This window comes from Astyanax mexicanus, chromosome 8 (genome assembly GCF_023375975.1).
Source record: "Astyanax mexicanus isolate ESR-SI-001 chromosome 8, AstMex3_surface, whole genome shotgun sequence".
NCBI classification, from domain to species: Eukaryota; Metazoa; Chordata; class Actinopteri; order Characiformes; family Acestrorhamphidae; genus Astyanax; species Astyanax mexicanus.
The window spans coordinates 29,310,793-29,325,904 of NC_064415.1; the positions used below are offsets into that span (position 1 = coordinate 29,310,793).

General features: G+C 33.9%; 2 protein-coding genes across 2 annotated transcripts in view; one reads left to right on the top strand and one right to left on the bottom strand.

Annotated features, from left to right (window-relative positions):
* The window catches only part of mllt3 (MLLT3 super elongation complex subunit), an 89,592-nt gene extending 80,687 nt beyond the window's left edge, over nt 1-8,905 (bottom strand). The window contains exon 1 of the mRNA XM_007255064.4: nt 8,813-8,905. The gene's annotated coding sequence lies outside the window, so the exon portion shown is untranslated. The remainder of the gene's footprint in view (nt 1-8,812) is intronic.
* focad (focadhesin) overlaps nt 4,523-15,112 on the top strand; it is a 98,173-nt gene continuing 87,583 nt past the window's right edge. Inside the window, exons 1-4 of the mRNA XM_022678301.2 lie at nt 4,523-4,599; nt 12,477-12,561; nt 12,965-13,039; nt 14,668-14,822. Of these exons, the coding sequence (XP_022534022.2) occupies nt 12,505-12,561; nt 12,965-13,039; nt 14,668-14,822 (287 nt within the window). The 5' untranslated portion in view covers nt 4,523-4,599; nt 12,477-12,504. The remainder of the gene's footprint in view (nt 4,600-12,476; nt 12,562-12,964; nt 13,040-14,667; nt 14,823-15,112) is intronic.

Here is a 15,112-nt window from a genome sequence, read left to right on the forward strand (position 1 = left end):
AGAGTACAGCTTGTGTTGACATAAAGATATAAAATTATAATTATAATAATTACCAAACCTTTTATCTTGTTTTTTTGTGATTTCACTGCAATATTTTACTCAGAAAAGCAAAAATTGTTATGGGTCATTTTCCTAAATTGATCAAGCTTTGCACTGGACTACATGTTCCACTCGGAATGGTCTGTAGTTACAGCCCTTGTGAAAAGGAAATATACTTAAGAGCATTAAAAGTACCGGTATGTGCAAATTAGGTAAAGAATTTCTATTTAATATACTCAATGAAAAAAATACACATTAAATATTCTTTCTCTGTATTTCCATAAAATGTATTTTAAAGCAATATGCTTTAAATGATATATATAGTGGAATAAAATACTGCTTAAAATGCACTTTAGTGTACATTTCTTCCCAGTGTCATTAAGGTGTACATAATATGGGCATCAATAAGCAAAGTAGTACATTTACAATACACTTTAACTGTATTAAAAATAATGTTTAAAAAACACATACTTAAATCTAATAAATTTTGCAGAAGATATATAAAGAAAGCACTTCAAAGCACAACCTTACGCTTTTATGTTGTATTTAAATCTATCTTAATTGCAATTGAAATATACTTAAATTTCAATTTATCAGATTCAAAATAGTAAATTATTAGTATGTATAAGATAAGATAACAAAATCCTTTATTAATCCCACAATGGGGAAATTTGCAATGTTTCAGCAGCAAAAAGGAAAGGACAGAGAAACAGGTCAGGAAATTATATAAACAAATAATAATAAATCTATATATGCAAAAGATTACAGAAAAAATATAAAAATACTAAAAATATAATAAAGTAAATATATAAATCAAGTGCAGCTAAAATAAGGTCAGGGTAGATGTGTTTATGGTAGGTTGTGACCAGTATTATTGCACAAGAACTATCAGTGAATAAATAGCAAATAAATAGTATGTACTTTTTATGTTAAGTATACTTTAAAAATATATATATATTTAAATGCACTTTTCTTTTACAAGGGAGGAGAAGGCTTAATCCTAATCTGAAGAACCAGCCTTGTATTGGAGATGTATTAGCTGTGTTCATGTACATGAGGTGTTCTAAATGGCATTTACAAAAATCTGCCTATTTAGCCTACAGCTGAATGTTATTTGCTCACATCAAACACAATCAAATGAAAAAGGTAAACATGCAGTAAAGAATGTTGGTTGTCAATTTCTGTGAAATTAACACCAATAAACACATGATTTCTGGTATTTGCTCATTTAGTTGTATTTTATCCCCTTCAGTAACACAGATGTTGTGAAATATCATAGAGAATTGTCTTGGTGATATACTGAATTAATGTATCGTGCAATGTATCATGTTAGTATCGTATCGTCAGATGCCCTGTGATTCACACTCCTGCATCTCTAAGGAGAGCAAAGTGTTTTCATGTTTCATATTACAGTACTCTCAGTTTTTGCTTGTCACTTCAGGTAAAAGCGAAGGGTATCTGAGCACCTAGCTGAGCATGATTTGTGCCAAATTTCAAGATTATGTTACTGTTCAAGCAGCTGTCGCTGTAACCCTGCTGAGATCAGACGCTAATCGAGCATGACAAACCACTAACAGAGGAACAGTTGTTTATTTGAACTTAAACAGGCCTTTTGCACTTGTAATTTTTTATGACATTAGTGGTAGTATAGTATAATTCTACCTATAGGTGAGTGATAGGCCAAAAATGTATTTTACAGTACTTAATGGTAATTTTAGAATTTACAAGAATGTGAATTTTGATCTGAAAAGCAGACAAAATGCATAGTAATATAGTAGTGTAAGTTTGTCCTACTTGATATCTATAATTGTTTTGCAGTAATCCCAGCAATGAAATTGTCTAATTTAAAGGCTAGGGGACAATGCTTAAAGGTGAAATGAAACATCTATGAAACTCCATTTGCTCTGGGCTTGAATTCTGAGGAAGGGCAATAGAGTAAACACAGAAGGACTCAAGATAACTAATGAATCACGCTATGTAATGTTATTTGTGTACATACTCTGTTACAATAGCATGATTTTCTGTAGTAGTACAATTTAAAGATAATTATTCATTATTTTAATTGCAGCTTATTGCAGTTTTTTGTGTAAAAGAAAAGGTACACTGTTATGTTTCAGAAAAAAAGTGTTTTACTTGGTTATTTAAGATGCTGAAATAGAGCATTTTTGTTCTTGGTAATTACCTTTAATTGCAGAGCACTGAAGTCTTTTTAAAGAAATGTGCATTTTTTTGTTGTTTATACTTTTTTTTAATATCATGATAAAATTGAACTGTGGTTTCATTATTGTGAATCAAAACGAATCAAATCGTAAGCAGAGTGTATCGTTACACCCATACTAGAAAGCATTAAAATTGTTAAAAGGCTAAATTTCTTTGGTGCATTAGTGTTAATTGCCAATATAATGGGAAAGTCAGATTGGGGTAAATATCTATAAAAATGTGTATTTAAATTGGTTAAGTCTAACAACATGAAAATACTGCAGATTCACTAATACGTCTTTCTAGAACTATAACTATATCAATCACCTAATGCTCATACTGTTTTTTAATTTTTTTTTTTTACAGTTGTTCTATATTGGTAACAGAAAAACACAAGTAATTTTTTGTCAAGGCATTGTTTGGTCATTGTTGTTTCTGACCTAAACCACTTGAACAGAAATTGCATTGTACTTATGAGCTCCAAATAAATTATAAGTATGAACTTCGTGAAGTTGAAGATAGCATATAGCAACATGTTACATTTTTGTAATGCATGCTGGGTGTTGTAGTAGAGAACGTTGATGGAGCAAAACAAAAAGTTTTTTTTTTTTTTATCACACTGTAGAGGCAACAGGCAAATAGCATTAAACACTAGTTTTAGGAGCCTTCAGTATTATTTGTATACACTACTACTATTATTATAGTTGCTGTAAGACATCACCTGATCAGGGTAATGAAAAACCTTCTTAAATGTCAATAGAATTTATTGGAAGTGTAGAAGTGTATTTGTTCCAAATCATTTTAGAGCATTTCTATTGGTCCATTCATCATAAAAATAGGCATAATTTAACCAACCTGATTAGATTCAAATTTAAATTTCAGAAAATAATAGTTAAAGAATAATATGTAGTTTTTGCTTTAAAATGAAAAAAATTACTGTTATAACTTTGTTCCCCATTGCAGAAAAAACATCTAACTACACCATTAAAAAGTCTCCACCCCAAAACATTCATGCAGAGGTATTTTAAACAAAGCAAAAACACTGAATAAACATTGCTTTAAAGTACATTTATTTAACATCACACTGAATCAACTTTAGATTTCTGAATGTCTGCTACACAATGTTTTTATGTCTTTGCATTTTATTCCTGTTTGTTTACAGGACTTTAAATTTCCCACTGTGTATAAAATGTGTTACAAATAAACAAACGTGCAAAAGTACATGTGCTCTATCAAAAAAGGGACTTGAGTAGAAGTTGAATTATTATTTATTAAGTACTAAAGTTTTCAACATTTTTTTTACTTAAGTATTGCGAGTAGTTAATTCTAAAATGTAGTACTGAAATACTGAAAGAAAAAGTACAATATTGAGTTATGTATTTGTTACAGAAAGCAGTGGAAAGTTCTCAGAGTGAAAGACAGAACGGGAGCAGTGTGGTCTTCTTATAAGATCAGTTTCATCGCTTGATTCACTCAGTTTTAATAATTGTAAAGAGTAATGATGCAGCACATAAAATTGTATTGATATAAAAGTATTAAACTGATAATGTAGTAAAGTAAAAAAGAAAAAATAATACTCCAGTAGATATAGTTAAGTACAGTAGTGAAGAGCCACTTAACCCTAAACAATCATTTTTCCATTAAAAGATGAAATGTGTTCTTTTGAAGTAACATACCAGTCCTGCTTAAAAATTTTAGAAACATTTCCTAACCTTTAAAAAACGCTTGTATTGTGGTCATTTCCGCCTCTGCAGCGCCCTCTCAGGTTCAACTGTGCTATAGGCGAGACACATTACAATATGCAGATTAGTCAATCAATAATAATACTGCCCCCTGCTGACGTCCAACCATCTGGGTCTCATTGCTATCAAAAACACTCTGCTGCTGCTGCAGCACAGCCAATCAGCTCTTCCTCCTGTCCCGCCTCTAAACCCATACATCACCCAGTGCCCCTCCCAAATTATATCTTCCTTTTTTATTTGAACTAAGGGTGGAATCATCAAAAATGAGGGGGTTTAGTTATCCTTTAACAGAAATCTCTACAAATAAACATAGCTTGTCTTACAAATTCATACATATTCATACATATTCATATTCAACATATTATTTTATTTATATATATTTTTTTCATACACCATGTGAACAAAATCTCAGATGTAAACTTTAAGCTTTGGAAACAGCCCCTGGCACAGTTTTTATTATTTATGCATCTCTTATGGGTATTGTATATTAAACATAGCTAGGCACCTCTTCTTTTCAAATCGCCTTTTGAGCGACCGCGTGGTCCGTCTCGCGCACCGTACGACCATGTGTCTCGGAGTTGCTAATGTGAGCTGGAGGAGCGGAAAGTTTACAGAGCTGGTAAGAAGAGACTTCAGCTTCAGCTACTGCAGTTCAGACCCCACTGAGTAACACTGTAACTGTGTTTATTATATACAGACACCTTCAGCATTGAGCGATCAGCTGCAGAGATCTGTTAGAGGCGGTTAACTCTCAGTTTTAGACTCAGATCTGGTTAATGTAGAGAAGTGAGCGCGCTCTGAGCTGCGTGACAGTGCAGAGATAACTACTGAGACCCATTCATTCACTACTGACTCATCAACTCCCCACAACCCACTGATACACTGACCTGCAGCTGCTGCTGCACATGCACGAGGCTCGATTAGCTACTTCTGCAGATCCGCAGACATATATCTCAAACACACGCACTGATACAGCAGCACTGCTAACCTAGCTTAACATAAGCTACCTCTTTTCCAGTGTTATTCCTACTTTTTTCCTGCTAATATGTTTTAAAGTATCAGCATGTTCATCTCATGCTGGTCGAGCTGGTTAATCTGGTTGACCACCTTAAATTCTGACCATCATACTGTATATTTTCTTGTAAAGTTGATTGATCAGTTAGCTGGTCTACAGTCATGATCAATCAACCTGACCATGATGGCTAATAAGAGACCACTTCAGTTTCTGTATCAGTTTCTCTGATTTTGCTATATATATTTGAGTACAATGAACATAGTTGTTTTATTTTAGAAACTACCGCCCACATTTCTTCCAAATTCCAAATAAAAATATTGTCATTTAGAGCATTTATGTGCAGAAAATGTGAAATGGCTGAAATAACAAAAAAAGATGCAGACCTTTCAGACCTCAAATAATGCAAAGAAAACAAGTTAATATTGATAAAGGTTTTAGAGTTCAGAAATCAATATTTATTGTAAAAACCCTCATTTTAATCACAGTTTTCATGCGTCTTGGCATGTTCTCCTCCACCAGTCTTACACACTGCTTTTGGATAACTTTATGTCACTCCTGGTGTAAAAATTCAGGCAGTTCGGCTTGGTTTGATGGCTTGCAATCATCCATTATATTTCAGAGGTTTTTAATCTCATCAAACTTGTCATTTTTAGGTGTTCTCTTTATATTTTTTTCCAGAGCTGTAAATTAAAAAGTATCAGATTATACAGTATGCAATAACATCTTTTTTATATCGTTGTTGCAAAAATACCCTGAAATATTGTGATATTATTTTAGGGCCATGTGGGCCACCAGGGCAATTTTTTTATTTTATTTTTTTGCGTTTGTAGCAAAAGGAAAATTTACACTGTTCTCATTTCTCATTAAATATCTATTAGAGACAGATTATATCTGTCCAGTTTTATGTATTTTACGTTAATCCTGGATATATGGAGTGCATTATTAATATCGTGACCAGTTTGTTGGACCATTGACTTTAGTTACAATCTGGAGAAAATCATAGTTAAGGGTTGCAGGAATGTATGATATTTATTTTATTTATTTTCTTTAATGCCAACAATATCATTGTAACAAAAATACCCTGGAATATTGTGATATTATTTAAGGGTCATATCACCCACTGCTATATGGTATATGTTATTTTCTGTATGAACAGCTTTTCAACCAACTTGAAACCAACACAAGCTAGCTTTAGGCATTTTTTTAACTGGGTTATACAGATTTTCTGGCTTATTCATAAACTGGTATGACTGCCAGCAAACCTGCCTGGCTGCCCAGTGGCTGTTTGTAGCACAAAATAGCCGATGACAATGTAGTATTATTTGTCAGCACACCAGCAATGCAGAGCAAGCAGTCCAGAGCCAGCTGCATTGTTTGTGGCTGAATTTAGCTAATAAAACACAGCCTGGAAATCCCTGGAATATTTCCACTCCTGGGCTTTGCTGACAGCTGTTCTGTCCTCTGAGCCATTTCAGATTCATTTTCACCAGCTTTTCACCTCAAGCCGCAGGTTTTAGAGCTGCACAGTCATTGCTGTGGGAGTTTACATATAAATACAGCTAGCTAGCTAGTGCTAACTGGCTAGCACTAACTCTTTAGATCCACATACCTCTCTATGTAAATCCAAACTTCAATTTCTGACGTAAATATTGGGCTCCATAAGATATGCTAACCAAATAATTACAGAACAATTCACAATATTTGGGATACACTGAAAAACAAATAGAACATGTCATTTTTCATGAATATAATATATTCACTGTTGTTTAAATTAACTAGCTTAAATGTCTTGTCTGCATTTTTTGACAACAAAATTTTTTATGCCAAATATTCAGTAAAGTCTTTTCATGTTTTTTTTTTTAGTATTATATATATATATATTTAAGATTCAAAACATGCCACTCCCTCCTTAGAAGGCTACATTTATGTTGTGCTGTTGTGCTGTAGTGCTGAAGCAAAAGAAAAATTTACACTATTCTCATTTCACATTAATTCTGAGACATCAATTACGCATTGCACAGCTGGATTTAGGACAGGTTGGTGTGTCTATGGTATTGTGAGGACGAAAAAAAGCATACCTTGTGCAGCTCGAAACATGCAAAAGGCATGTACTAATTCTCTTAATTAATCACAGGTGTGTTTTGGGCGTAGAGGGAAATAAGCCAATCAGCATTTTACTTGCCATTACGTTTAAGAGCCAGGTGTGCTCTGACTTTTGCACGTTGGTGTGCCAACAGGTTATTTATGGGAACAGCAATGTTATTTTATTCTGTCTTCTGTTTATTGTTGATGTAAAAGCTGGATTTGCATGCTGCATTGAATACATGTGTTTAACGAGTGGGGGTGTATGCACGATGCATGGTAAGGTATGGATGGGTGACTTGACTGTTGTCAGGGTTTAAATCGGTCAGTAGCCATGATAGAAATATGCCAGAAATTTACCTGAACACACCTCACTTCCACACCACCACACCCATCAGTGTAGATTCCTGTTCACTATATAAGGAGTGTTTGAACTGTTTGTGTATTAAATTAGGCAACTAATTAAAAATCATTTAGAAATAATTTACATGTCAATTTTAAAAGCACCTTAATCCTCTATGACATAATTTATATTTTTGGGGTGATAAAAATCACATCACTATTTGTGAGATATTTTTCTATGGGAACCTTTTTTAGACATTTTTTATTTTAATAACAAGCTGATTATTTCATTCACTACTGCTTTATCAAGATAACCCTAGCAAAAGTGGTCTACATTATACTGAACAAAAGATAAAACGTTTTATTAAGTTTACAACAGAATGTAAAATTATAAACAACCAAATATAGATCTTAACATATTCTTGCATATACATATTTATATTTATATTTATGTTTATGACCCACTTGTATACCTCATTGTAGTGGATGTAGATATACAGTGTAAAATGATATATATAAAAAAAAAATTAATAAAAAATAAGGTATGGTATGGAATGGTGTATTAACTGAAAGATGCAATAGAGGGTTAACACAACCAGTCAGTTTATTTGTTGATTTTGGAAAATGGTGAAGTAAAAGATTAACATTCATTTTTTATTTGCATATACAGCTTTGGAAAAACTTAAGAGACCACTTCAGTTTCCGAATCAGTTTATCTTATTTTGCTATTTATAGGTATATGTTTGAGTAAAAGAAACATTGTTGTTTTATTCTATAAACTACAGACAACATGTTCCCAATTCCAAAAAGCAATATTGTCATTTAGAGCATTTATTTGCAGAAAATTAGAAATGGCTGAAATAACAAAAATATGCATATTCTTAAAGTTTTAGGAGTTTAGAAATCAATATTTGGTGGAATAACCCTGTTTTTTAATCACAGTTTTTATGCATCTTGGCATGTTCTCCTCAACCATTCTTACACACTGCTTTTAATGCCATTCCTGGTGCAAACATTCTAGCAGTTCAGCTTGGTTTAATGGCTTGTGATAATCTGTCTTTCTCTTGATCATATTTCAGAGGTTTTCAATTTCTAAGAAATTTCAAAGAAATTTATCATTTTGAGATGGTCTCTATTTTTTTTCCAGAGCTGTATTATATTTTAAAAAAGGAAGAAAAAAATATTTAGACGATAAGATATGGACCATTTAAGCTCTAAATACATGTAGAATCCCCATGACTCTGAGGATTCTGAGATACAGTTAATACATATAATCAGCCGCATGTACAACAACATATCAGGATTCCCCACAAAATAACAATGTGAACTTAATAGCATGAGAATTAGAAGGACTTATTAGCACACATTTCAAGGAGTTTGCTCTGAGGCCTACCTGTTCTCTTGTGTGAAGGGCACTTGTGTTTTCCTCTCCCTCGTGCAAAGTTGTCAGTCAATAGAGAGAGAAGGCGGCTAGTGGATCACAGGGCTGTGCCGGCTTGTCAGTTATCAGTGCTGAGTGGGTGGGGCAGAGCGAGTCGGACCGCTCTACTCACTATCACATTCCCCGTGTTTGAATATGTGCCTTCACGTTCAGTGGCCAGACGCCATTGTCAGTCAGACAACAGCTGGTACCCCCATGACTCGGCATTGTCATTCACTATCAGCAAACCTGAGACCCCAGCAGTCAGCAACTGCTGCTGCAGCTTTAGCCCAAAGGAGGGGTGTGAATAATGTATTCTGTTGATAAAAAAGGTGAGCGCTTTCCACCTGTTATGCACTATATATATATATTTGCAAGACTTGGTGTGATACTTGCAAAAGTGTCGAGCATGTCTTCAGCCGTGAAATTCCCAGATGATTGTTAAAAGTGGATATCTTGGAATATGTCAGTTTATTTCTCGGTGTTAATTATGAGTATAGAATGATTTTATAGATATTTAACTAGAAATGTTTGGTGGAGATGTAGGCCTGTCACAGTAAGAGTTTTTTTGTGGACGATATATTGTCCAAGAAGTTATTGCATTAAACGATATTTTTGTCATTTTAAGAAATTAAATGCCACTGGCTAAAATACAGTTTACTCTTCTATATGTAAACATACATACATACAAATAAACAAATGTTATTGAGGTCATGTCAATTTTTTGTACAATAAGTTGATAATGTAATTTTATAATGACAGGCATATTGAGAATTGTCACTGTAAATCACTGTACTGCTACATGGTTTTTAAATACATGCTATATTCTGTGTATACAGCTTTGGAAGAAATTAAGAGACCACTTAAACATTTGAGTTTCTTTGATTTTGCCAAATTAAAAACCTGAAACCATCAAACCAAGCTGAACTGCTTGAATTTTTGCACCAGGAGTGGCGTAAAGTTATTCAAAAGCAGTGTGTAAGACTGGTGGAGGAGAACATGCCAAGATGCATGAAAACTGTGATTAAAAACCAGTTATTCCACCAAATACTGATTTCTGAAACTTTATGTAAATGAACTTGTTTTCAGCCATTTCTCATTTTCTGCAAATAAATGACCTACATGACAACATTTTTATTAGGAATTTGTGAGAAATGTTGTCGGTAGTTTATAGAATTAAAACAACAATGTTCCATTTTCTCAAACATATACCTATAAATAGCAAAATCAGAGAAACTAATTCAAACTGAAGTTGGCTCTTAATCTTTTGCAGAGCTGTATATAAGAGACCTTATATTCGTAGTTCTGCTCTGTATAAAATAGACTGTTCAGAGTGTATTTTAGTGTGGGTACAGCCTTAGACTAAATGTTGAGGACCTCTCTCATCTCTTGTGATGTAAGTATGACATAAGTTGCATAAATTGATTCAAATTGTTCAAATACAATCAATTAAACTGGCTTTTACAAACTTACAGCTTACAATTTTAGAATGGTCAGGGCGGGGACTTAAACTGGCTATCAGTGACATGCTTGTCATCCGACCTGCCCTACTGCCCCTCCTCTCATTGTACATTCCAGTCGTTAGGTTGCCAGATCTTTAACACCACCAGCAGTATTCATTCAGTATTCAAAACTGTGCTTTGGTCAATTAAAAAAAATCTAGAAAGACTTTTGCACCTCATGTAACATTTTTCCAATTCAATTCATAAATGCCAATCTGGCAACCTCCTGGGGCTAAGAACTAGAAAAAGCAAAAGGTTTTCATCATTTAGTGTTGTGAGATGGTCTACATGTAGATGCTTAAAGTAGTGCTTGTATCCTACCTTTATTGTGTATTTTGTCTTTGTCCCTGAGCTTCATTAATAGTTTGGAGTTCATATACTATTGATGGTCTTTTTTTTCTTTTTGATTGGCCTTTCCAATCTCTTGTTGTTTATTTCAGTAAGACTGTCTGTTTTAGTTTGTGTACCTTTAAGACATATGTAAATAACTTCTGTTCTACAGCCCCAAGTCAGAACTAATATTAACACTATAGGAAATGCAGTTAAAATATTCTATTATACAGCTTCTTGCCATAATTTACTCTTTTACAGGACCTGTTGATGTGTTAATGGTTTTATATAGTGGTTTTATTTAGCATTGGCATCGCTAGTGTTGAGTTCAGAAGGTAGATTAATCTATATTTTAAAATAAATAAAATGTAAATATACTAACAAATTATCACAGTTATACATCTCCCTACTCTTACATTCTTTTTCTTTGTGCTAAGAGCATTTATTTCAATCCATTCTCTGTATGAAATGAAGTAGTAAAATTAAAGAGTAATGAGTAATTGAGGGGTAAAATTAATCCTTACCACAGAGAGAATCTGTGTCAACAACAGTTCCTTCTTTCTTTTTCATATTTTGCATTGATGTATTGACTTACAATTAAACAAACATATTTAAATATAATTAAAATTCATCCATTAATTCTTTTTTTATTTTTATTTAAATACCCTGCATTAAAGGTTTTAGTGTTAAAGGAGAAATCCGGTGTGAAATGGATTTGGGGGATAGTGAAACATGATAACAAGTACAAACATTTTTCGAATAGCCCACTTCTATTCACCCCCCAGCATTCAGAAATACAGTGCTTTTAGCTGATGCTCCCAAAAGGTTTGCAATGCTAGCAATAGGGGCATAGTATTGCCAATTCAAAGAAATCTTTTAAACCATTAACAATCTTAAAGTAACTCCACACTTCATTGGTAGAATTCTGAGGGACCTGACATTGAACTTGTCGTGACTTACTTTTTACTATATTGGTTTGTTATAATATGTTATGATTTCCTCCAAATGTTGTACATTAATTTCACATGTTGATAAGCAGGGTTCCCACTGGTCCTTAAAAAGTCTTAAAATATCTTAAATTAAAATCTGGATAATAAAGGTCTTAAATTGTCTTAAATTTACTGTAAATGTGCTGTAGGTATTACATTTTCAGGCGATGTGTTAAATGCCTCTGGGAAAGCATATACTAATGTTAGCAGAGAGCTACCTAATGTTACAGGGGAGAGAGCTAAGGTCAGCGAAGAGCTAACTAACATTAGCGGTGAGCTAGCTAACGTTATTAGGGAGAGAGCTAAGGTCAGCGAAGAGCTTACTAACATTAGCGGTGAGCTAGCTAACATTACTGGGGAAAGAGCTAAGGTTAGCGAAGAGCTAGCTAACATTAGTGGCAAGCTAGCTAACCTTAGCCTAGGGCTAGCTTAGGTTAGCAGAGAGCTAGCTAACATTAGCAGAAAGTTAGCTAGCTAACATGCTAACATATTAACTTAGGCGAGCCGGCTAATGTTAGCGGCGAGCTATCTAACTGGAAATAAGTCTTGACTAAGACTATTATAAATTACACAATTTTAGGCTGCAGAATTTTTAAGCTTTAACTTCCAACACAATAAACTATTTTCTACCAAAGAAATTGTGACTACATTTTTGGGTCTTAAATGATATTTTTGAGGTCTTAAAAAGGTCTTAAAAAGCATTTAATTTGACATTTAAAATAGTGCAAGAACCCTGATAATGATAGCAGTATCTAGAATAAACTTAACTACTTTAAATCTGTTGTGTGTAAGTAATGTTATCTTTTCTCTCAACAGTATGGAGAAACTCCAGTGATCTGAAGAGATGAATGAAACTCTAAAGAAGAGGTTGGAGTTCCCCAGCTCGCTCATTCAAGCACAGGTTAGCACCACAGACAATGATTAATTTAGGCTTTATCAAATCTCTTAGAATTAGGATTAGTAAAAGAGACCAGATAAACATATCCTGTCACAAATCACTGAATCAGGTTTTTTGACTCCACTGTTCATTAACTATGGTAATGAAATTGTAGTTTGATCAATGTATAAAACCACATCTCTCTGTGAAACCGCAACTATAAGATCATACACAGTTATAAGCCTTTCTTTTTCTTCTGGGTTAGTGACAGATTTCCTTTGTTCCAAAGTCATGTTGTACCTTTTAATCTTCTTATCAGAAAGCAAACTCTTAACAGAGATGATAAGTAATGTTAGACATGCTGTCTGGGGTTTGTTTGCAGAGGTAGATGTTTAGATTTGATGTCTCTGTTTCTCTGTACCTGTAGGCTGTGAGGAGTCTGGTTACGGCAGTGCTGAAGGAGAAGGGCCACAATGAGAAGATATCAGAGTCCACTACTCAGGTGGGTGTTACACTACCAGTAACAGCAGAACACAGGAGGCATTGTCAGTCAGATACAGCTGGTTGACTTACTGTTGACTACCTGTAACTACTTGTTCAGTAAAATAAAATAATATATACTTTTAGTGTCTCTGTAAGTAATTGAAAAGTTACTTTATTTCAGTAATTCAGGTAAAAAATTTGAATCTCATATATTGTACAGATGTATTGCACACAAAGTGATCTCTTTTATGTGTTTTTTTATTTTATTGTTGATGATTATGGCTTACAGCCAATGAAAACCCAAAAGTCAGTATCTCAGAAAACTGCTGTTGTTGGTCCACTGTGTTATATTAAGTCTAAAGTCAGTGCAGGGTTTTCCCGAAAAGTCTTACGGCACTTCATGCTTCCTTCTGCTGACAACTTTTATGAAGATGCAGATTTCATTTTCCAGCAGGACTTCCACTGGCACTGCCCACACTGCCAAAAGTACCAATTAGTCTTATATAATATTCTGATTTTCTGAGAAACTGGTTGGTATTGGTTTTCATTAGCTGTAAGCCATCATTACCAACAATAAAATATAATAACACTTAAAATAGACCAGTCTGTGTGGATTTATCTATATAATAAGTTTTACATTTTGAACTGAATTATTGAAATGAAGTAACTTTTCAATGATATTCTAATTTTTTGTGCCTGTATAAAACAGCTCATACTCTACATTGTATATTTTTATATGTATTATTTGTATGGGAATATTTATTAAAACAGTCCAATTCATTTATCACTTGCAGTAAAACAGGCTGTTGTCTTTTTTAAAAACTGATATGATTGCTGTCATGCAAAAAAAGCAAGGGAAAAATGCTAACCTTCAATGCAGAAAATTATGGAGTTATTTTAAAGCATTTTAAAAAGTAAAAAAAAATAATAAACTGTTACATTTTGTTAACTTGCACCCTTTTGATAATTAACTTTCCACCAGTGGAACCTTCACAATTAATTTATATTTGCCTTCAAAAACATGTAACACACACACACACACACACACACACAACCCCCCAAAACAACATCAAACCCCCTAAAATAAATAAAGAATAAATAAAGAATAATAGTGGTTGCAGAGTATGCTGAGAGTTAAGAAATATCAAGAGGTGGAGCATCTGAGACAGGGGGAGTTGAATTTTAACTGTGTGTATAAAATGTGTTTTGAAAGAAACTATCGTGCACTTTCAAAGCTGTCAGTGCCTTGTTTTAAATGTCAGGGCCCTCAGAATTCTACCAATGAAGTGTGGAGCTACTTTTAGCTAGTTCATGATGTAAAAGTAGAGATTTGTTTACACGGATAACGCTATGCCCCTATCACTAGCAGTGTAAGCTTGTCGGGAGCATTAGCTAAACGCACTGTTTTTCAAAATGATGGGGGTGAATAGAGTTGCGCTATTTTACAAAAGTTTGTTCTCGTTATCATGTCTCATTAAACCCCAAGTCCATTTCATACCGGATTTCTCCTTTAAAATTATTCAAGATGTCTAAAGACTCTGTTAGTGTAAAAAAACAAAAAACGCATATAAATATCTAAGTGAATGCTGAGAAGATGATGTTGTAATATGTATAAATGCTTTTGTGTTTCTGTGTTTTGATCGGCAGGGCGCTGCTCTGGAGGCTCTGTGGGAGCAGTGCAGCAGTGAGAGCGGGGTGGTGCGCTCAGCATGCTGTGATGCGCTGGTGCTGCTGGTAGAACAGGGGCATGCTGACCTGCAGTATGTTCTCAACAGCATCCTCAACCTACTGCCTTCTGCCAGGTACCCCACCTGATCATTCCTCATTCTCTTTAATGCATTAACACGCATCATTCATCCAAAATTTTTTATGTGGTATTTTATTTATTTTTATTTTATAAAAAAAAAAAGTTTGGCTCCAATTTTCTATGTCTATTGAATATTAGCGGTTTTATTCAGCAGTGTAAACACAGATTTGTTTCTTCTGAGTTCAAAATAGTAGTCTCTATAGTCTCTCTAGTAATTTCTCTCTCACTCACACACACAGACAAACACACGGCTGCCTCTCATCTTTCTGTATGTTTTGAGTGACA